This window comes from Marmota monax, unplaced genomic scaffold (genome assembly GCF_021218885.2).
Source record: "Marmota monax isolate L192 unplaced genomic scaffold, Marmota_monax_Labrador192_F-V1.1 WCK01_AAM20220418_F8-fsc00161, whole genome shotgun sequence".
In the NCBI taxonomy this organism is placed as follows: domain Eukaryota; kingdom Metazoa; phylum Chordata; class Mammalia; order Rodentia; family Sciuridae; genus Marmota; species Marmota monax.
The window spans coordinates 3,054,590-3,077,954 of record NW_026693511.1 but is presented as its reverse complement, the minus strand read 5'-3'; the positions used below and the strand labels follow the sequence as shown (position 1 = coordinate 3,077,954).

Genomic DNA, 23,365 nt, shown 5'->3' with positions numbered 1-23,365 from the left:
TATCATGCATATTTAAATTTAGAATAATTAGACCTAAATTTTAATACAAAATTCATATTTCTGAAGAATCTTAATGAAAAATAATGCTTTCTTGGAAAACAAAATATGATAGTGGTGACTGAGTGAAACACAAAATACTGTAATACCAATAAATAAAAATGTAGTAAAATAGGGAGATGATAAATAAGTAATTAAACTTATCTAAATGAATGGCAAGTACAGGATATATAAAATACAATAAGCCATGAAGGAATAGATGTATGTGGGGTACAGGTAGACATGGGACTTTCTCTGAAGAAAAAATTTGCATAAGTTGGTTTCACTTCTATTATCATCATTTATGTTCTAATATATTAAAACCTTATTTTTAAAATTTTCAGATCAGAGTTCTATTAGTTTGATCCTCAGTAATAAGACTTGTCAAAGATCTAGCAATTTAATGCAAATCAAAACCACATTGAGATTTCATCTCTTCAATCAGAATGACAGTTATCAAGAATACAAATAATAATAAGTTTTGGGGAAGATATGGGGGAAAAGGTGCACTCATACATTATTGGTGGAAAATTAGTGCAACCACTCCCCAGTATGGAGAGTCTTCAAAAAACTAGGAAGGGAGCCACCATATGACCCAGCTGTCCCACTCCTTGGTATATATCCAAAAGATCTAAAAGCAGCATAGTATAAGAATGTAGCGACATCAATGTTCATAGCATCATTCACAATAGATATGGAACCAACCTAGGTGCCCTTCAACAGATGAATGCATTAAAAAAATGTGGTATATATACACAACAGAGTTTTACTCAGTCATGAAAAAGAACAAAATTATATCATTTGCTGGTAAATAGAACTGAGAGACTATACTGCTAAGTAAAATACGTCAGACTCAGAAAGTCAAGGGTCTAATGTTTTCTCTGATATACAGAAGCTATTCTAAACTTTGTGTGGGGAGAGTGAGAGGAACGAAATGGAGGGATGAATGCCATCAAAATAAAAGAAAGCTCAGGGAGTAGTAGTAGATTGAGGGGGAGGGAGAAGAGACAGGGTAAGATTAAAAACAGTGGAATGAATCTGACCTAACTTTCCAATGTACATATATGAATCTTACAGTGAATCTTACTATTATATATATCCAAAAGACACTAATTTAAAAAAAAAAAAGTAAATAAATAGATCTCTAGTGTTTAGGAAAGAGAGCAGGGTGCGGGGGAGATAAAGGTAAGTACTAGATACTTAATTGGAGCAAACTGTACTCCATGCATTTATTATTAAATCAAAATAAATTCTAATGTTATATATAACTAATATGAACAAATAAAAAAAATTAAAAGTTATAAAAATCTGAAAAAAGATCTAGTAATATGAAACCTGTTGATAAATATCCCTTTGTATCACAATCAGTGACTAAAAATCAGTCACCATCCATAGAATTTGGAAAGATAACCTTAACCAATAAAGAAAAGATGAATATTTGGGCCATGTTTCTGTTAAGGAATTATTCTCCTCATGTGAATCACAGAAGGCAGAAAACAAAGAGAGTAAAGAAAGTAATAAAGAAACATAGAGAATACAACTATAGAGTACCTGTGCATGATTTCATATTACTGTAGTTCTGACTTTTCAAAAATCTTTTTGTGGCAAAATTTCCTTATGTGCTTTTTTCTTTTTTACATTTTTTATTGATATCATACTTGTATATATTGAGGCAATTTCTTGTTACGTATTTGTACATGCAAACGATATAACATTATAATTTGGCGTCTAGTAATTTTATTTTTAGGAGATCCACTCCCAATGTTGTTTTCCTTTTTTTCTCTCCAGCTTCTGCATACTAGAAAAAACATAGGACCCTTAATCTGAGTTTAACTTATTTCACTTAACATGATCATTTCTAGTTCTATCCATTGTTCTACAAATGCCATAATTTTATTTTCTTTTTGGCTAAATGAAACTCCATTGTGTATATATACCACATTTTCTGGACACCCAGACTAGTATGATAGTTTTGTTGTAGTGTTTTGTTTGTTGGTACCAGGGATTGAACTCAGAGGCATTCAATCAATGAGCCACAGATAGCCCTATTTTGTATTTTATTTTGAGACAGGGTCTCACCAAGTTGCTTAGTGCCTTGCTAAATTGCTGAGGCTGGCTTTGAACTTGAGATCCTCCTGCCTCAGCCTTCCGAGCTACTGAGATTACCGGCAGGCACCACTGTGCCTGGCGATACCATAGTTTTTACCTTGTGTTTTATTCTTCTTACCTACAACCAAACAGAATACCTTTTAACAAGGCATGTGGATTCTTCCCCTAACATAACATATAAATAATGTATTCTTTCCCTTACATATAAATAACAAAAAGAATTAGGAGAAGGAATAACTTTGTTTAGCCTAGTATTTAGCATAAACTTAAGTGTGGGGCCCAGCATATTTAGAACTTTTAGGCTAAGTAGGAAAAATTTAAAGATTGCCTACTCAGACACAACATGTTTTTTGTTTGTTTGTTTGTTTGTTTTATTTTTACAGCCTAGGAGCAAAAGGGATAGATATGGAAAGAAATAATTTACAATACAAGTAGTAAATATACAATAAAAAATTGATAAAAGTATTACAGTAGCCCTTAGGAAAGTTAATAGCTGTTCATGTAGGGAATAATAACCACAATTAAGGAAGACTTCACCTAGCACACTGAGTCATAAAAGAAGAAATTTGTCAGAACAGTGAATGAAAACATTTTAGAAATAAGGAACAAAGTGTTTACTGATAAAGATGAAAAGTAACAGTACTGTTGGAAGCCATAATGATGAAGAAAATGTTCAGCAGGTTGTTTAAAAGTTACTATTATTGGGTAGAGAATAATATGTTATGCAAATTTATGTACTACTATAGGATTAAAAGTTTTAATTCTGGGGATTTATTCACTTACTTTGAGTGAATGAATCTGTGGATGAATCTTTTGAGTTGTTTGTATGCTTTGAATGTGGTAAAATCTAGTGTCTCCAATTTGTTGAAGTTTTAGATTACTACAGTTTTTTCCAAAAGAAGTAAATATTCACTTAAAGATTAAGTATAATTTAAATTTGTATGTAGGGAAATAAAAACTTATTTTAACTTTTTATTACTTTCTATTTTTATAAAGATTGTTACTTTTTTATCATTTTTCTAAGTAGTTGATGTTAACATTTGTAAACAGAACCAAACTTAGAAGTAACATCAGAAGAAGAGCAAAAAAGGCTTGATGGCAGTGAAAATAACCAGTCACAGGTATGTAAAAATTTAAATTTCTAGTTTAATATTATTTTGCTTTAATAAGGTAGCATAGGCTAAATAAAATTATTTTTCAGACTAGCCTTTTAAAGTCAGTAGATCATAACTTAATATTTAATTTTAAAAGCATTACAACTAGTTATAAACAAAATATTCTTATAATCTGTAATAATTTATAACTAAACTTTACTCATAGAATTTAGGCAAAATTTTTCTGAAGATTGTTTGAGCTTCCATTTGTAAAATCACCTTTACATAATAAAAAAGGTAAGATCAAATTTGAGTTTTTAAATGAGAGAGCTGAAGTTATGAACAATATAACAATTCAGTGATGACCACTGAATTGTATTCATGTTAAGGGATGATTATTCTCAGTGGCTCAAAACTTGTAGTTTTATATATGCCAATACCATACTTAAAAATTTCATTTTGCCTTCTGATCTCTATTATTTCAGTGTCTGTGATAAGAGAGAAAACAGGGTCATAAAATCAACCCAACTGCCTGTTAAGTGAATCATTTCTTCTAGAATGGAACTTTTGGTCTTAGAGTACAAACAGTAACATTTTAACTTATTTTATTTCAATGTGGGAAGTTAGTAGATATTATAAAAATATTTTTATCCATTATCTTCAGTGGACTTTAGAATATGATAGAATGAGATTTAACGCAATCCATATAATTGCATAAAACTATCATAATATATCACTTGAGTTAAAATTTAGGATTTTTTTTCTATTTGGTATTTATTCATATTGGCTTTCCAGTTACTGGTAAAAGGATTTAAATGTACAATAAGCCCTCCCTATTTAAAGTATAATGAAGTAAAATCTTTTTATGTAATGAAGACTTTGTAATATTAAAAATCATCAGTTCATTTTGATAAATTTAAAGCATAATAAATTGTTTAGTTCAAACAAATAGTGACAAAGTTAAGTTTGTTCATTCATGTTTTTCTCCTAAATGTTTAACATGAATTACTTTTCACTTCTTAGTTACAGTCCAGTGATTTGGGAGTAGCTGAATATACACTAAGAACTTCAACAATTAAATTTTAATTATTTTCTAACTTTTCTTTGCCCATGCCCTTTGATTACTTAAGGATAAAGTTATTTCAAAAGCATGTACTCTTGGTTTTTCTCTTTATGAGCTATATTCTGATTTTTCTGCTTATTAAAAGCTCATTTATAAAATGAAGTTATATAAATATGAAATTATGTTTAGGAATAAATTATTTCTCCCATCTAAAATACAAGAGTTCAGGAAAATATTCTCATAATCTTTATTCTTTAATTATCTTTAGTCATTCAGTTTTCCAAGTAACATATGAACTAAGAAACTAATTTAGCTCTATACTATAATAAGACTTTCTAAACCAAGATGAGCATAGAAGTTACAAAAAATGTAGTAAGTTTGAGTTGTTGTTTCCCTATGTAAACATAATGATAAATAAAGAAATGAGTGAGAAAGGTTGTAGATTGAGAGTTGCAATAAATATTTCCAGCAAACTTATATGTTTGTTTTGTTTTCGTGTGCACAGTTATATTTATTTTACTCATACTGTTCCAGTTTATAATTCCAACATGAGCACTTTAAATATTTTTTAAAAATATATAAAGGTCCTTATATTTTTATCACCACTCTCAAATGTTTTTATTTAATCAGCCCTTTACATATGTTGTTTTATAAAGTTTGTTAAATTTTGGCATGAATGAAATCACATAAGTAGCAGAAACCTTCAGCCAAAAATTTGGTTTTTGACTCCAGGGTAGAAAGGTGGAAATATGAGATGAACAAAAATATGGAGATATGTTTAAAAGAAAAATTAAATGAGGTTCTCCATCCCTCACAAAGACATTTAATTACTTTGGCAAAGTCACTTCTATATGATTAATTTGATGATCTTATCCAGTAACTTATTTTTTCTGACATTATGGAATTGTAACGTTTCTTCAGGTTCCATAAAATCCTGTGTAATACCACTTAGACGCCTTGCAGGGAGAAAAACCTTTTGTTAAAAGTAGATAATGAGGCTAAAACCTTCATTTATAAAATTTTATGATTATGGAATATGAAATTTGGAAGGATCTCATTTTCCAGAATTCCGTAGTGGCAACTCAGCAGTTTCCCTTTACTCCATCTGGTGTTGAAGCCTCACATGAAATTTTCTAAATCCAGCTGTTTAATGTGAAATCCATGTAGTAAGCACAGAAGAGGGCAGGCATATTTTGTATGTTTTCCTTTTTATTTCTGCCAATCATACAAGGAATACAAACTAGGTTAGATAAAAAAGTGTTGATAAAAATACAAGACATAAAATTAAGAATGACCCTTTGTGAAATTTTTGGAAAATTCTGTTCTCAAATAGAATTGAAGCAGAATTTTTTAAAATTTCAATGACCTGTGATGATAAAAATCAAAGTAAGCACAAAATTTTTTTATTGACTGAAATCATGACAAACTTGGGTCAATTGATAAAATCATTGAAAACAATTTTTTTTAATTGAAAAGTAACAGGCACCCTTATTATAGAACTTTTTATTACAGGTGGAAGAAAAAAGGAAGGAGCACAAAGGTAATGAAATGGAAGTATCAGAAACCCTATCTGATGGTTTTGCTGCCACAGATAATGATGATGGACTAATTCAACAAAGAAAGAATGAAAAAACTGATAACCAGAAATTTCCTATTGAGGAGAATAAAAAACATGAAGGGTAAGACTATGGCACTGTTTAACAGGAGATAACAGTTGCTGTCCTGTAAAACTAATTCTAATTTGGGCTAATATTTGTGGTTGACAAATTTTATGCTATGTTAGGGATATTCATTCTGGATATCAGAAAGATGAAAATAAATATAAGATAACTATCATCCAATTAAACTAATAAAAATTTTCTTAAAAAATAATAACTAGAGTTGAGTAATGTGAGGACAAAGGCATTCTATCATGCTCTATTTCTAAAGGAAATTGGTAAATACTTTTTGAAACGTTGAAATGCTTTTTGAAGGGTAATTTAGTTAAGTATAATGTATCAAACTTTCAAATATATCATTATTTTAACCTAACAGCTTCATTTCTGTTAACTGGATCCCTCTGGGACAGGAAAACCAGCTGTAATTACATGCTTTCACACATTTGTTAGACACATAATTTTTTTTTTTATATATATATATATATATATATATATATATATATATATATACACACACACACACACACACACATACACATACACACACACACATATATAAATACATTATGATAAACATGCTAGGTATTGCATTACTATTATACATATTATATATAATGTAAACAAAGACCATAGCATATAAAGAATATTTATATAAATGTGTCAAATACATGTATGTAAATGTTAAAGATTTATTATAGCATTGTCACATCAAAGTTTGAGATAGTTAAGTACTCATCAATGAGGAAATAGTTTATAATTTTATGGAAAAAAATTTTGAGTATAAAATGGTTAAAAATGAGGTTATATCTATAGTGTGCACAATTAAAATGTATTTAAAGCAATTTGATGACAAATTCTAGTCAAATTTTGTTCTAACACTTGTATAATCTGTTAAATTGCAGAAGGAAGCTACATGCTATATTCACATTCTACCTTATTACCAAAAAAATAATCATTAGATTTTGGGGTTTTGTTCACAATGTCTAGTGCTTAAATATTTGACTCTCAAATTAATCTGAAAATTGCTAAGGGCATCCTTGTTCCATCAGTACTTCAGTATATTAGATAAAACCTATTAAAATTTTCATCAAAGAATTTTTGCTATACTAAATCAGGAATTGGCGTACTTATTTTCCATAAAGAACCAGATGGTAAATATTTTAGTCTTGTGGACCCGAAGTTCTCTGTTGTAATCCAGAATCTATCATAGACATTAAATGAGTAAGTGAGATTAAATTCCAATAAAACTTTATTGACAGGGGCTGGGGTGTAGCTTAGCAAAAAAAAAAAAAGAATGACTACAAAACATCTAAGTCAGTAAGTATGGACTCTTTTTTCAAGGGTTTCACAGCTAGGTGGCATTGGGAATGACCTAAATTTTTCAATCCTTATATAATGATTAATAGTATATTTTAACACTTTAAAGTGTTTTAAGTTACATATATATGGTACTAAAAAACTATTAGACCAAGGAATTAAATAATAAATTCTTAAACTAAGCTAAAATATCCCTGAAAATGTCTTAGTTATATCTGATAATCACTTTGCTCATTTTTATCAATAGACCAAAGTTTTATGGACAGTATTTCTTGCTTCATAAGAAATTTTCTAATTCTAGGTATTTTATACTATTCAAATATAGAAAATAGTGTTTCATTTTAAATTATTGAATTCTATAACAAGAATATAAGCAGGAAAATTCAAAAAATCATTTTATAAACTGAATTTTTATAAATTGTATATAAAGTTACTTGAAATATATGGTGTGGTACATATTGAAATATATCATCTTTAGAAAGGATAATGAGTTGGACTTAGGTGAACATGCCTGTAATTCCAGCCAGTCAGGATGCTAGCATGAAGATTTCAAATTTGAGAACAGCCTCAGCAACTTAGTGAAGCCCTAAGTATCTGCCTCAAAATAAAAAGTAAAAATACTGAGGAGGTAGCCAAGTGGTAAGGCACCCCTGGGTTAAGTTCCCAGTACCAATAAATAAACAAATGAACTAAATTAAAATAAAATAAAAAAGATAATTACATGCATACATGGTATATTTAAAGATTTACTGCATTAACACTTGGGTTTTAGCACAAGGATTAGCAAATCTAGCTTATTGCATTTCTATAAACAGTTTTTTTTAGTGTGTGCTTGTGTATGTGTGTTGTTAAAGATGGAACCTATGGTCTTGTGCTAGTCAAATGCTTTACCACTAAGCTACAACCTCAGCGCTCCATTCCTTGTTGAACTCAGTAAGTTTTATTCCTGCCACTCCTCCACAATTATATTCCCCAAGGTCACCACTGATTTTCACTTTAATAACTCTTGACATCATTTCTTCCACCTTATTTTACTTAACCTGTCAGCAATATTTGACCCAATGAAAAACTCCTCTAAAACACTTTCTTCACTTGGCTTTCAAGATATTATTCAACTTCCTTGTATGTAGAAATAACTTTTCATATGTCCACTATTATGTAACACTTTGTATTATAATTGTATATTTATTTGTTGTTTGAAGCAGGGAATATACATTTTATTTTATTCACTGGTGCTTCATAACTTTCTGAATTAATAAATGAATTTAAATGAGGAAGATTTGGAATTTTTTATTGTTTATCAGTAGAATTATTACTAAACACAGGCTTTTTAATGGATTTTTAAATTAGTGATCCTGCCTTAAAAAAAAGAAAAAAAGAAGTAAAGAAAAATGAAAATGAAAAACATACCTCCAAAGAATCTGTGACTACACCAGCATTTGAGATGGCTGATTCATTAACTGGTGGTCTAATACAAGTAAAGGATGGTTGCCACTTAAGTGAAATAGATCAGGATGAAGAAAGGTAAAATCTATAAATTTATTTCCTTGTGAAAGAATGTTAACAGTGATTACTTTTCTGGAAATAAAACAGTATAGCATGGTCTGCAGAAAGAGAATGCTCAGTGATATCACACTGCTAACAAGTTGATTAAAATAAGGACAAGTGACTGACAAGGAGCAATTTCAATAAATGGTCACTATGGAAACCTGACTGCAATAGATAAGTATGGACAATAACTTAAAGAATTCTTAATTGGAAAGACAATAGAAAAGTCAGTAATAACTAAGAAGAATATGGAATTAAAGAGAGTTCTTTTTGTTTAAAATAGAAGTTTTTAGTGGATGCTTGCATGCTTTTGGAAATGATTCAGCAGAAAAGGACATATTTATTCAATTATGTTTGCATGTTGAAGTATTAGAAAGCTTCACATATTATTTTTGAGCATTTATAGTAAATTAATTGTTCTTAGAACTTCTATTCATGTGTGTGTGTATTTTTTTTATGATAAGAGATTGTTGTTCATCATGAATTGGTTCAGAAGTGGTATTCCTAATATAATGGAGCATGGAAATAATGACCCAAAAGTTAATTGCCACACATAGATTTTTTTAAATTATGTAATAAAAAAAATATACAAACATTTAAGTTGCACTAAATAGAAGGTAATCATACCTTGTGCTTTGGATAGTTGTCATCATAAATAGCTATTATTTTGTATGTTAGTCTAAAATATCAGGTGTGTCAGTTTAATAATTGTTTAAATTCTGGGGAAATGGGGAGGATTTAGCTTATGTACATAGGAAAGTAAAATACTAACAACCTAGCATGGATTATTACTTTTGAAATATAAAGTTTTAAAGTATAAAAAGTCTGTTTCCATATACCAGCAGTGTCACTGACATGTTTGATAAGTTTATGTTGAAAGATGAATGATGAATCATTAATTTCCTTAGGAAAAAATCAGTCATTGGTTTATTGAATGTAGATTTTCAAAATTGCCTAGGTTTAAAATATTTCTATTTTGAAAAAGATATTTGCAAGATTCAGAAATCATTATTATTAGCCAGGTGCGGTGGTGCATACCTGTCATCCCAGTGGCTCAGGAAGCTGAGGCAGGAGGATTGCAAGTTCAAAGCCACCCTCAGCAGTTGGCAAGACGCTAAACTTATCAAGACCCTGTCTCAAAAAAAAAAAAAAAGCAAAAATGAAAATGAGATAGGGATGTGTCCTAGAGATTGGCGCCTCTAGATTCAATCCCTGGTACCAAAAGAAAAAGGAAAAAGAAAGAAATTACTGTTTATAATTATAGCCAGAAGTGAAATGATTATGCAGATTAATCTGCTATTGTATCACTTAAAAGCACTTGAAGATAAATGTTTGTTTCAAAACACATGTGAAACACATGTTATAGAGCCAGAATTCCTGGGTTTGAATTCTGGGTTTGCCATTGATTAGCTATATGGTCTCAGGCAAGTTTCTTGACCTTTCTTTGCCTAGTTTCTTCCTTTATAAGATACCTAATGTGTGCCTACCTCTCAGAATTATTATGAGCATTAAAATGAGCTTAAAACACATTTATAGTGCTTAAAATAATGCTTACCAATTCCATAGTAGGTCCTGAAAAAATTAACTTCTATCATGATTTTAAAAGGATTTCTTACATAAGGACTTAGCGATATTTTCTAAATATGTCTTAGTGCCCATAAAAGTTCGCTTTTATTAAAAATGACAGTAACAAAAAAACCTTATGTATTTCTTTCTATAAAGTAACTTTATGTTTTTTCCTTTTGCTTTGATCAAAGTTTGACCTAAATTTAATTCTTTGTTATGATATTATTATAGTATCATTTGTTGTCCCTTTCTGTTACTCTTTGTTTATAGTTGAATCCCCTTATAGAAAATTATTATATTTTAAATAACCTGTTAGTTTTGTGAATGGAAAAAATAAAATTAAAATGCAAATATGTTATAAAATGATAACAGTTCAGATAGTCTTTGTATTTTACATATTTAATATTTGCCTATAAAGATTTTATGCTTTTATTTTAGGCCCATAAAGAAAGCATCTATTGAAAAGGAAAAGGTATTGTAAAAGCTAATCATTATAAAAATATAAATTTACAGATACATTATAAAAAGTAAAGTGAAAGAATAGAGAATCTTTTGTTATATATACATATTTCCTTTGAAAAAGTGATTAAGAAATAGTGGCTATTGATAAAGGTATCCTTTTGACAAAAGTCAGTTCTTTTAAGAAGCACCTGTGCTTCTGCTCATATTATAACATGGATAGTTATGCAGGGTGGCACACTCCTGTAATCCCAGTGATTCAGGAGGACAAGGCAAAAGGACCCAGCTTCAAGGCGAGCCTAAGCAACTTAAACCCTAAGCTCAAAATAAAAAAGTAAAAGGTCTGAGTATGTAGTTCAGTGGTAAAGCACCACTGGGTGGTTCAGTCCCCAGTACCAAAAAATAAAAGAAAAACTTAGGAGTAATTGTCACTTCTGTAAATTTAGTATATGGTCTAAATATTCAGAGGGGACATTTTGAAATACTAATATTTATTTTATAGGCCCCCCAAAAAATAAATGCTATGGATGACCTTGATGACTTAACTCAATCGTCTGAAACAGCCTCAGAGGATTATGAATTGCTTTACCCTAGTTATGAGAATATGTTGCTGCTAATTGAACAACTTAGAATGGAGTATAAAGGTAGGATCATTGCATAAATATAGGGCCTTTTTGTATATTATATTAATATATACACACGTTGCTTAGCATTGCACCATAAACATTGATGTGTTACAGTGCTGTTCATATCAGAAATATGCTTTATATTAAAATAGAATGAGGGGCTGGGGTTGTGGCTCAGTAATAGAGTGCTCACCTAGCACATGTGAGACCCTGGGTTTGATCCTCGGCACCACATATAAATAAATAAAATAAAGCTATTGTGTCCACCTACAACTGAAAATATATTTTTTTAAAAATGAGAACTTTTATACACACTGTGAGTCAAAGAGCTACAGTAATTCCCACTGTACTTTTCTTAGCATGAATAGTACTGCAGTCTTTTTTGTTAACTTTGTTTTGCTTCTGTGTCTTGAGCATAGACAGGTCAAAAAACTTTTGTTTGTATCTGTACTGCTGCAATAATCTTAGCAACTGTTTGCTCACCCCACCTCCTGAAACCATGGTGGTCTGCTTTGAAACTATATTTACCTATTTTTAAAAATTCAGATCTTATCATTTTAACTCCTTCCTTAAAACCCACTCATCACTTCTCATTGTTATAAAGATAAAGATCTCAGTCCTCCAGCTTTATTCTGTTTCTTTATGTGTCATAACCACTATTTTAGATGTTTGTTCTTGCAATAGAACTTTTGGGTTTTAATGGCTTGAGTGAAGTGTTATTAATATATGATAAACTGCACATATGTGAAGTGTAGAATTTGATGCATTATGACATATGTATTAAACATATACAATAACTCATGTAATCAAGAGAGTTAAATTAATCACCCATGAACATCTCCTAATGCCCCTTTATATTTTCTTACTAAGAAACTGCCAAATTTTTCTCAAAGTATTTGTACCATTGCATTCTCAACAACAGTATATGAGAGTTTCAGTTCTTCCCTATCTTCACAAACACACAGTATTGTCAGTTTTGTTTTGTTAATTTTAGCCATTCTAATGGGTGTCTATTATCCATACATTATTGGTTTATTGTACATTATACTCATGATCAATAATGTTGAATATCTTTCCATGGGCTTTTTTTTCCATTTGTGTATCTTTTTTTGGTGAACTGTCTTTTCAAATAAATGTCATTTTAAAACTTATGTTGTTTATTACTTGTTGAGTTTTTAAGTGTTGGTTATATATTCTGAATATGATTCCTTTATCGACTATATTTTTTGAAAGAATTTTTCCTCAATTTGAAGCTTGACTTTTTAATCCTCTTTTTTCTTTTAATGATGTGGTGTTATATAGAAGAGAAAATCATAACAAGTGTAAAATAATATTTCTTATCTTCAGGATAGTATTTTAAAGAAATCATACAGGTTTTTTAAATTTTTTATTTTTTCTTTTTAGTTATACATGACAATAGAATGTACTTTGACATATTATATGTGGAGTATAACTTCCCATTTTTGTGGTTGTACATAATGTGGTGTTACACTGGTCATGCATCATATATGAAAATAGGAAAGTTATGTCCAATTCATTCTACTGTCTTGTCTTTTCCCATCCTTCCTCCCTAACCTTCATAACCCTTTATGTAATCCACTGAACTTCTGTTCCCCCCCCCCCCCCCCCCCCCGCTTATGGTGAGTTAGCATGCACATGTCAGAGTGTCAGAGGGAACATTCAGCCTTTGGTTTTCTGGGGATTGGCTTATTTCACTTAGCATGGTAGTCTCCAGTTTCATCCAATTACCAGCGATAGTTATAAAGTCATTCTGAGTAGTATTCCATTGTGTATATATATCACATCTTCTTTATCCATTCTTCTGTTGAAGGGCACCTAGATTGGTTCCATAACTTAGCTATTGCCAATTGAGCTGCTATAAACATTAATGTGGTCACAACACTATAGTATGCTGATTTTAAATCCTTTGGGTATATGCTGAGAAGTGGGATAACTGGGTGAAATGGTAGTTCCATGCCAAGTTTTCTAAGGAATCTCCATATTTCTTTCAATAGTGGCACCAGTTTATAGTCCCATCAGCAATATATGAGTGTACCTTTTCCCCACATCCTCACCAACATTTATTGCTACTTGTATTCTTGATAACTGCCATTCTGACTTGATGAGATGAAAGCTCAGTGTAGTTTAACTTGCATTTCTCTAATTACTAGAGATGTTGAACATTTTTTTCATATATTTGTTGATCAATTATAATTCTTCTGTGAAGTGTCTGCTCAATTTGCCCAGTTATTGATTGGGTTTTTTTGGTGCTAAGTTATTTGAGTTCTTGGGCTGAGGTTGTGGCTCAGTGGAAGAGCTCTTGCCTAGCACGTGTGAGGCACTAGATTCAATCCTCAGCACCACATAGATATAATTAATAAAATAAAGGTATTGTGTCCATCTATTAAAAAAAAGTTTTATCTGATGGACATTAATGCTCTATCTGAGGCACATGCAGGGAAGATTTTTTTCCTATTCTGTAGGCTCTATCACATTATGGATTGTTCCCTTTACTGTGAATAAGCTTACTAGTTTGCACCCGTCGCATTTATTGATTCTTGATCTTACTTCTTGCGCTTAGGAGTATTGTTGGGGAATTCAGTTTCTAAGTTGACATGATAGAGATTTGGACCTACGTTTTTTTCTAGTAGGCTCAGGGTCTCTGGTTTAATACCTAGATCATTGATCCACTTTGAATTGAGTTTTTATGCAGGGTGAAAGATAGGGGTCTAATTTCATTTTGCTATATGGATTTCCAGTTTTCTGAGCACCATTTGTTAAAGAGGCTATCTTTTCTCCAATGTACGTTCATGGAGTATGAGATAACTATAGTTAAGTGGGTTTGTCTCTGTGTTTTCTATTCCGTTCCATTGGTATTCATGTCTATTTTGGTGCCAATACCATGTCATTTTTGTTACTATAACTCTGAAATATAATTTACAATCCAGTATTGTGATGCCTCCTGCTTCACTCTTCTCACTAAAGATTGCTTTGGCTATTCTGGGCCTCCTATTTTTACAAGTGAATTTCATGACTGCTTTTTCTATTTCTATTAAGAACATCATTGGAATTTAAATAGGAATTGCATTAAATTTGTATAGCACATTTGATAGTTTGGCCATTTTGACAATATTAATTGTGCCTATCCAAGAACATGGGAGATCTTTCCATATTCTAAAGTCTTCTTCAATTTCTTTCTTTAGTGTTCTGTAGTTTTTCATTGTAAAGGTCTTTAAAAACTCTTTTTTTAGATTGATTTCCAAATATTTTATTTTTTGAGGCTATTGTGAATGAAATAGTTTTCATAATTTCTTTTTCAGTTGATTCATCACTGATATATAAGAACACCATAGATTTATGGTGTTAAGTTTACATCCTGCTACTTTGATGGATTTATTTATGAGTTCTAAAAGTTTTCTGGTAGAGGTTTTTGCATCTTCTAAATATCAAATTATGTCATCAACAAATAGCGCTAGTTTGAGTTCTTCTTTTGCTACTTGTATCCTTTTAATTTCTTTCTTTGGTCTAATTTGCTCTGGCTAGATTTTCCAGGACTACCTTAAATAGAAGTGGTGAAAGAGTATCCCTGCTTTATTCCAGTTTTTAGAGGGAATGCTTTCAGTTTTTCTCTATTTAGAATAATGTTGGCCTTGGGTTTAGCATATATAGCTTTTACAATATTGAGGTATGTTCGTACTATCCCTGGTTTTCTAGTGTTTTGAAGAAGAATGGATGCTGAATTTTGTCAGATGCTTCTTCTGCTTCTATTGAGATAATCATGTGATTTTTGTCTTTAATTCTAGGCTTTTTGTCCTCTTAATGATATCTTTTCAAGAGCAGAAGTTTTATATTTTCATGAAATCAATTTATATATGGATTTTTATTTTTGTGTCATGTCTAAGACATCTTTGTCTAGCACAAGGTCATAAAACTTTTCTTTTATGCTTTTGTCTAGAATTTTTCTAGCTTTAGGTCTTATGTTTATACAAATGATCCACTTCAAGTTCATTTTCTATAGGGTATGAGGTATGGATCCAAGTTCGTTTTGTGGAGGTATCCACTTCTTCCAACACCATGTATTCAAAAACCTATCCTTTCTCCACTGTACCATCATTGTGCCTTTGTCAAAAGTAATTTGGCTATTTGGATATTCATATTTATTTACTTACGTACTTTCCATTTTATTCCATTAATCTATTTGGCTCTCTTTATACCAGTATCACAGTTTTCATTGCTATAGATTTATACTACTTGAAATCAACACTCCTATCCTTCATATTTTGTTCTTTTTTAGTTATTTTGGCTATTCTAGATTCTTTGCATTTCCATGTGATTTTTCTTTTCCTTCCTGGGGCTCAAACCCAGGGCCTTGTACATGCTAGGGAAGTGCTCTACCACTGACCTACATCTTAGTACTCATATGAATTTTAGAATTAACTTGTCAAATAAAAAATAAATAAATAAAGAGCCTACTGGCCTTCTGGGAATTAGATTCAGGAGAATTAACATCTTAATCATGAATCTTTGAACTTCTGAACAAAGTGATTCCTCCTATCCAACTGTGGCCTATACACATTAATGATTCTCTATCTCCCCTCTTCCAAACCCTACACAGACTCTGGTAACCATTGTTCTATTCTCTACTTCTATGAGATCAACTTTTAGCATGGAAGTTACATACAGGCTTCTCACTTTTATTCATTTCCTCAAAGTATTTAAATTTTCATTGATTTTTCTATATCTTCTATTTCCTCTTTTATTCTTTTTATCTTTGATTTTATAGCCCATTTAGATTGCTATAACAAGATATAGAGTATGTAGCTAATAAATAAGATAAATTTATTTGCCAAAGTTATGAAAGATGAAAGTCTAAAGTCAAGATACTAGCAGATTTGGTGTCTGATGTGGATCTGCTTCCTAATTCATACATGGCTACCCTTTTCCTGTACCTTCACGTGGCAGAAGGAATGAACAAACTCTCTAGCACCTCTGCTTTTTTGTGGATTTTTTTTATTTGTTCTTTTTAGTTATACATGACAGTAGGATGTATTTTGACACATCATATATACATGAAGTTTAACTTCCCATTCATGTGGTTGTACATGATGTGGAGTTATACTGGTCATGTATTTATATGAACATAGGAAAGTTATTTCAGATTCATTCTACTGTCTTTTACATTCCCATCCTCCCTCCCATCCCCCCATTCACCCCTGTCCAATCAAATGAACATCCACTAACCCCCACCATTGTGATTCAGCATCTACATATCAGAGAGAACATTAGGCCTTTAGGTTTGGGGGATTGACTGATTTCACTCTGCATGATAGTCTCCAGTGTGTCTCTGTTTTTAAGAGGACTAATCAGTTTTTTGAGTTCTGTGCCCCCTCTCTTCAACAGGCCCTATTTCTTAATCCATCACATCTAGGATTATATTTCAGGATATGAATTTTGAGGAGATAAAAACAGACTATAGCAAATGTTTATTATATGTTTTCATGTTTATTATATCCTTTCTTCTGCTTACTTTGAGTTTAATTTGCTCCTTTCTAGTTTTAGGTGGAAGTCAAAGACCATTGATTTGAGATGCTTCAAATAGAAACATTCAGTGCTAAAAATTTTCATTTAAGTACAGCAATAGTTACATTCCACAAATTCTGCCATCTTGTATTTTTATTTTCATTTACTTCAAAATACTTTCTAGTTTCTGTTTTCATTACCTCTTTAAACAGTATTATTTAAATTGTGTTAACTTTTTAAATATTAATTTTCAGAGATATTTTCATTATTGATTTCTACTGTGATTGCTTTGTAATCAGGGAACACACTTTGGATGGCTTAAGTCATTTTGATTTAATCATTTTATAAGATTTATTGTAAGAAGAATTATGCGTTCAAGTCTACTGCATTCTTTTTTTATTTTTATTTTTTTAGTTGTTGTTTATTTATATGCGTTGCTGAGAATTGAACCCAGTGAGTGCCTCACACATGCTTAGGCAAGTGATCTAACACTGAGCCACAGCCTCAGCCCCTCTACTACATTTTTGCTGATTTTTCTGCCCACTTATTCTTACTTATTGAGTAAGGAATTTTGACATCTCAGAAGATACTTGTGAACTTTATCTTTTTTTCTTTTTCAGTTCTATCAATTTTTGCCTCATATACTTTAAAGATGTCATTGAGTGCATAAACATTCAGAATTATGCGTCTTCTTGATTAATTAAATCCTTTATCATTATGAAGTGACCTTCATTATTGCTGGGAGTAGATTTTGCTATGAACTCTACTTTGGAATTAATATAGCCATTTCTGCTAAGCCTTCTTTTATCAAGTATTAGTGTATATATTTTTTCCATCTTTTTAACAAATTTGTGTCTTTAAGTATGTTTCTTATAGGTACATATAGTTTGATCTTAGTTTTTAATCCAGTTTGACTATCTACCTTTTAATCGAAGATTTTAGAGCATTATAATGTAACATAATTACTGGATATAGTGAAAAATCTATGTGCATATTTTGACTCTACAAAACCTTAACTACTAACAGATTGCTGTTGACTGGAAGTTTTACTGATAGCATAAACAGTCCATGTATATTTTCTATGTTAAAAGTATTATGAATGGTGAAAAATAAACAAGAAATGCAAGAGGTCACTTTTTACTAGTACAGGCAATTCACTGGAAAAATTAACTGCTTTTGTGAATATGATTAAGATTGAATGGCCTTTTAAGTGGATACTTATTACACTGGAATTCACAATAGCAACAAGAAGTGCCTATGAAATTATATCAATAGTGCAGTTATGTAATACATCTTTAATTCTGTTTACATTTCTCTTGATACCAAATGGTATCATATACAGTCTGTATTTGTATGCTTAAGTTTTCATAAATTTTAACTTTCTATAATAGGTTTTTATTTTATGGTAACAAATGATAAAATAGACTATTCCCTAGATTTTATGCATTCTGTCATGTCTTTTCCTTATTTTTTTTCAGTATTTCTAGGCTATGTGTTCATCTGCAATTTTTTTGTATTATTACAAATCTTAAAAAAAAAATCCACACATAAGTGAACTCACACCGTTTAGATTAGTCTGTCATAATGTTTGATTTTTCTCAGCTTGCATCTCCCTAAAGTGCAATTTGATTGTTTGGTTTTCTTCTGTTTTATTAAATCTTTCATGCTGGCTCTTTTTGAATTTTAGTTTGGGATTCAGTTAGGTTACTTACGTATCACTTGATCCTTCCTGGTCTTTTTATTTTTATGATTTGTTAGGTATATCAGAACAGTACTTAGAGTTAATTCCTCACTGCTCAGGCAAGATCTTTCTGATTACCCATTGCCCCGAGAATTACCAGTTTTTATAACCTGCCTGATGGGAATGACACTCTTCCTGGCATAGTTTCCTCTAATCTTTCCAGATGTTCTGTCATTTGGTCCCAGGTAGTTTCCTGGCACACATGTGGTGTTCATTACTCAAATACTCAAGGATGACCCCCTACAGATCTCCAGGGTTCTTCCTCTGTACTGCTCCTTCCTCTCCAATATTCTATGCTGTGATGTCTCTCTCTTCCTTAGAGACTTACCAGACTTTATCACCCCAACTCAGGGAATCTGTTAGACTCACTTTAGTTCCTCTAGTATAATGATCTAGAAGCTTTTGCACAGCAGGAAACAGGAATATTCAGAAGGTTTACTTATTTCCTATCAGAGATTATTGTCTTCTTTACCTGAAGGAAATCCACTGGCTTGAAATTGTTATTTGATATAGTTTGTCTGTTTTGTGTTTGGTTGTTTCAGGTGGGAACATGAAGCAAAACCTTTAATTCATCTTGTCTAGAAATAGAGCTAATGTTCTTCTTCACCCTCTTCCTATCTGCTTCCTGTTCACCCTCATTTCTCAAGTGTAGCCATCTCTTCCACAAGAAAATCATCCTCGGCCCAGTGTAGACCAAATTCCCTTGTGTGATCACAGAGTTCTATTTTCTTATAGCATCTTTCTGGATTTATAATGGTCACTATTTGTCTTCTTTACTGCAAGACTTTAACCTAAACAAGAGTAGAAGTTTTGTCTGTTTTATCTGCAGAGTTTAATATAATGTGCTCCACATTGTAGGCACTCAGTATACTTTTGTTCATATATTAATATGTGAATGTGAAAATGCATAGTACATTTTAGACAAAATGTACTCATATGTTTTACTTCTATCTTGTTTTCTCCCTGATACAGATTCTGTTAGCCTATTAAAACTTTGGGATGCAGTTCATTCATATAAAAGATTAATAGAACTTAAAAAAAGTCATTGTGAACTACTTATAGGAAAAATTAAAAAAATGGAAAATAAGGTTCGTGAACTACAAAAGGAGCTGTCAAGCACAAAAGAAGTGAAATCACAGTTAGAACATGAAAAGGTGGAATGGGAAGGAGAAATTCACAATTTGAGGTATGAAATTCTGTTTTAAAGAATTATTTATTTGAACTACTTATATACTATAGATATGTATTTGCATTATTTGAATTTTTGTAATAATTGTTTAATATTTTAATATAAAAAGTTTAAAATATTCTTTGAATATCCAGCAATATAGTTGCATGAAGTTAGGACTAAGGTATTTTTGTCCCTGTCTATTCAGTGAATATACAATTACGAAGAAAAGCCATGAGAAAGAAAATCTCTGAATTCTTTTGGTTTTAGTTGTTCAAGGGAACTCCAGGTGGAATTTATCTTACATTTGTCTAAATCTAAGAAGGATATTTTAAATCACAGAATGATTTCTAAATCATTGTCCAGTATAGCATGTTTCTGATCTCTCAATGTTTTCATCAGTATGCTTACAAAATATAAAATTGTTCTAAAAGCAAAAAGTAAAATATAAATACAAAGATACTTGTCAATATTTCAAAGTAAAAAATGAATAACTTGGGCTTATTTAATTTGAGATTTTTATCTGCTAGTGGTTCTGAGCTGACTATATTTTATTTTCAGAATTGTTCAGGAGTGAAGATTTAAAATTTGCAATTGAAAATAAAAGATGTAGGACTGACTTATTTTAAATAAAAAAAATTGTAATTGTTGACTTACCTTCCAGGATATGCAAAGAAGAGAACTTCTTTAGTCTTGTGGAATATTAAATTCTTGAAAATAATAAATGACTTATCAACCATGAATACATCTTAACAATTATATGCATCTTCTTCTCTATCAGAGTTTTAATGGCAATATAGAAGGCTGCCATATAGAAACCTCACTATTTGGCAAATAAAATTTGGGTTTGGTTTGGGAGTTTTTTGGTTTGTTTTATAACAATCCTAAACATTACATTGTTTTTTGTTTTTTGTGGGGGTTTTTTTGAGATCTTACCACTTTCTAGTTTCTAGTTTTAAGTCTTATATTCATACAAATGATCCACTTCAAGTTCATTTTCTATAGGGTATGAGGTATGGATCCAAGTTCGTTTTGTGGAGGTATCCACTTCTTCCAACACCATGTATTCAAAAACCTATCCTTTCTCCACTGTACCATCATTGTGCCTTTGTCAAAAGTAATTTGGCTATTTGGATATTCATATTTATTTACTTACGAACTTTCCATTTTATTCCATTAATCTATTGGCTTTCTTTATACCAGTATCACAGTTTTCATTGCTATAGATTTATACTACTTGAAATCAACACTCCTATCCTTCATATTTTGTTCTTTTTTAGTTATTTTGGCTATTCTAGATTCTTTGCATTTCCATGTGATTTTTTTTTCCTTCCTGGGGCTCAAACCTAGGGAAGTACTCTACCACTGACCTACATCTTAGTACTCATATGAATTTTAGAATTAACTTGTCAAATAAAAAATAAATAAATAAATAAAGAGCCTACTGGCCTTCTGGGAATTAGATTCAGGAGAATTAACATCTTAATCATGAAGCTTTGAACTTCTGAACAAAGTGATTCCTCCTATCCAACTGTGGCCTATACACATTAATGATTCTCTATCTCCCCTCTTCCAAACCCTACACAGACTCTGGTAACCACTGTTCTATTCTTTATTTCTATGAGATCAACTTTTAGCATGGAAGTTACATACAGGCTTCTCACTTTTATTCATTTCCTCAAAGTGTTTGATTTTCATTGATTTTTCTATATCTTCTATTTCCTCTTTTATTCATTTTATATTTGATGTTATAGCCCGTTTAGATTACTATAACAAGATATAGAGTATGTAGCTAATAAATAAGACAAATTTATTTGCCAAAGTTATGAAAGATGGGAAGTCCAAAGTCAAGATACTAGCAGATTTGGTGTCTGATGCAGATCTGCTTCCTAATTCATAGATGGCTACCCTCTTCCTGTACCTTCACATGGCAGAAGGAATGAACAAACTCTCTAGCATCTCTGTTTTTTGTGTGTTTTTATTAGTGCATTAAAGTTATACATAATATTGGGGGTACATAGCATGGTTTGGTCAATTTCATTACATCATTCCTCTCCTTTTACATCCCCCTTCACTCCTCATCAGATCTACCTTTCCTTTCCTCCAATGATCTCACTTCTTTTTTCATGGAATTCCCTCCCTCCACCTTCACCCTTGTTGGTCAAGCTTCTGCATATGAGAGAAAACATTCAACCCTTGACTTTCTGAATCTGGCTTATTAAAGCTTTAGCATGATATTCTCAAGTTCCATCCACATACCGTCAAATGTCATAATTTCATTCTTCTTTTTGGCTAGTAAAAATGCATTATGACTATACACCACTTTTTCTTTATTCATTCATCTAATGTTGCACTACTGGGCTAGTTCTATAACTTGGCTGTTGTGAATTGTGCTGCCATAACTTGATATGCCTATATCAGTATAATATGCTAATTTTAATTCTTTAAGATAAATAGCAAAGATTAGGATAGCTGGGTCACATGGTGATTTCATCCCTAGTCTTGAGAAATCTCTGTATTGCTTTCCGGAGTAATTTGCAATCCCTCCAATAATATATGAGTGTACTATTTTCCCCACATCCTCACCAATATTTATTATTTCTGTTTCTGATAATTGCCATTCTGACTGGGGTAAGATGAAATCTCAATGTAGTTTTGATTTGCATTTCCCTGATTTCTAGTGACATTGAACATTTTTTTCATGTATTTGTTGGCCATTTTATTTCTTCTTTTGAGAAGTGTCTGTTTAGTACTTTTGCCCATTTACTAATTGAAGTATTTGGTTTGCAGGAGTGGAGTTTGAGTTCTTTATTTAGTCTGGATATCCCCTGATGGAGAAGCAGTTAGCAAAGATTTTATCCCATTCTGTAAACTCTTATCTTCACAACTTTTGTTTCTATTGCTGTGGGGAAGCTTTTGTTTTGTTTGTTTGTTTTCTTCTAATTAGTTATACATGACAGCAGAATTCATTTCAACTCATTGGACACAAATGGAGCATAATTTCTCATTTCTCTGGCTGTACATGATACAGAGTCACACCATTCATGCAATCATACATGTACATAGGGTAATAATGTCTGTCTCATTCCATCATGCTTCCCACCCCCAAACCCCCTCCCCAACCCTCACTTCTTTCTGCCCAGTCCAGAGTTCCTCCATTCTTCCCTAGCTCCCACCCCATTATGGATTAGCATCTGCATATCAGAGAAAACATTTGGCCTTTGGGTTTTTAGAATTGGCTTATTTCGCTTAGCCTGATATTTGTGGAGAATCTTTTTAATTTGACGTCAACCCACTTATTGAGTCTTGGTTTTATTTCTTGTGCTTTACGAGTTTTTAATAAGGAAGTTGATGCCTATGTCATTATGTTGGAGTGTTGAGCCTATGTTTTATTCTAGCAGGTTCAAAGTTTCTGATCTAATATCTAGGTCCTTGATCTACGTTGAGTTGAGTTTTGTAT

General features: G+C 31.4%; 1 protein-coding gene across 11 annotated transcripts in view; it reads left to right on the top strand.

Moving 5' to 3' along the window:
* The window catches only part of LOC124102215 (ankyrin repeat domain-containing protein 26), a 126,456-nt gene that overhangs the window by 34,642 nt on the left and 68,449 nt on the right, over positions 1-23,365 (top strand). For all 11 annotated transcript variants that reach the window (XR_009228102.1, XM_046458430.2, XM_046458428.2 and 8 more), the window contains 6 exons: positions 3,196-3,266; positions 5,815-5,981; positions 8,628-8,801; positions 10,830-10,863; positions 11,353-11,494; positions 19,710-19,923. Coding sequence is in view for 10 of the 11 variants with exons in the window: in XM_046458430.2 (XP_046314386.1) it covers positions 3,196-3,266; positions 5,815-5,981; positions 8,628-8,801; positions 10,830-10,863; positions 11,353-11,494; positions 19,710-19,923 (802 nt within the window). In the remaining variant the exon portion in view is untranslated. The remainder of the gene's footprint in view (positions 1-3,195; positions 3,267-5,814; positions 5,982-8,627; positions 8,802-10,829; positions 10,864-11,352; positions 11,495-19,709; positions 19,924-23,365) is intronic.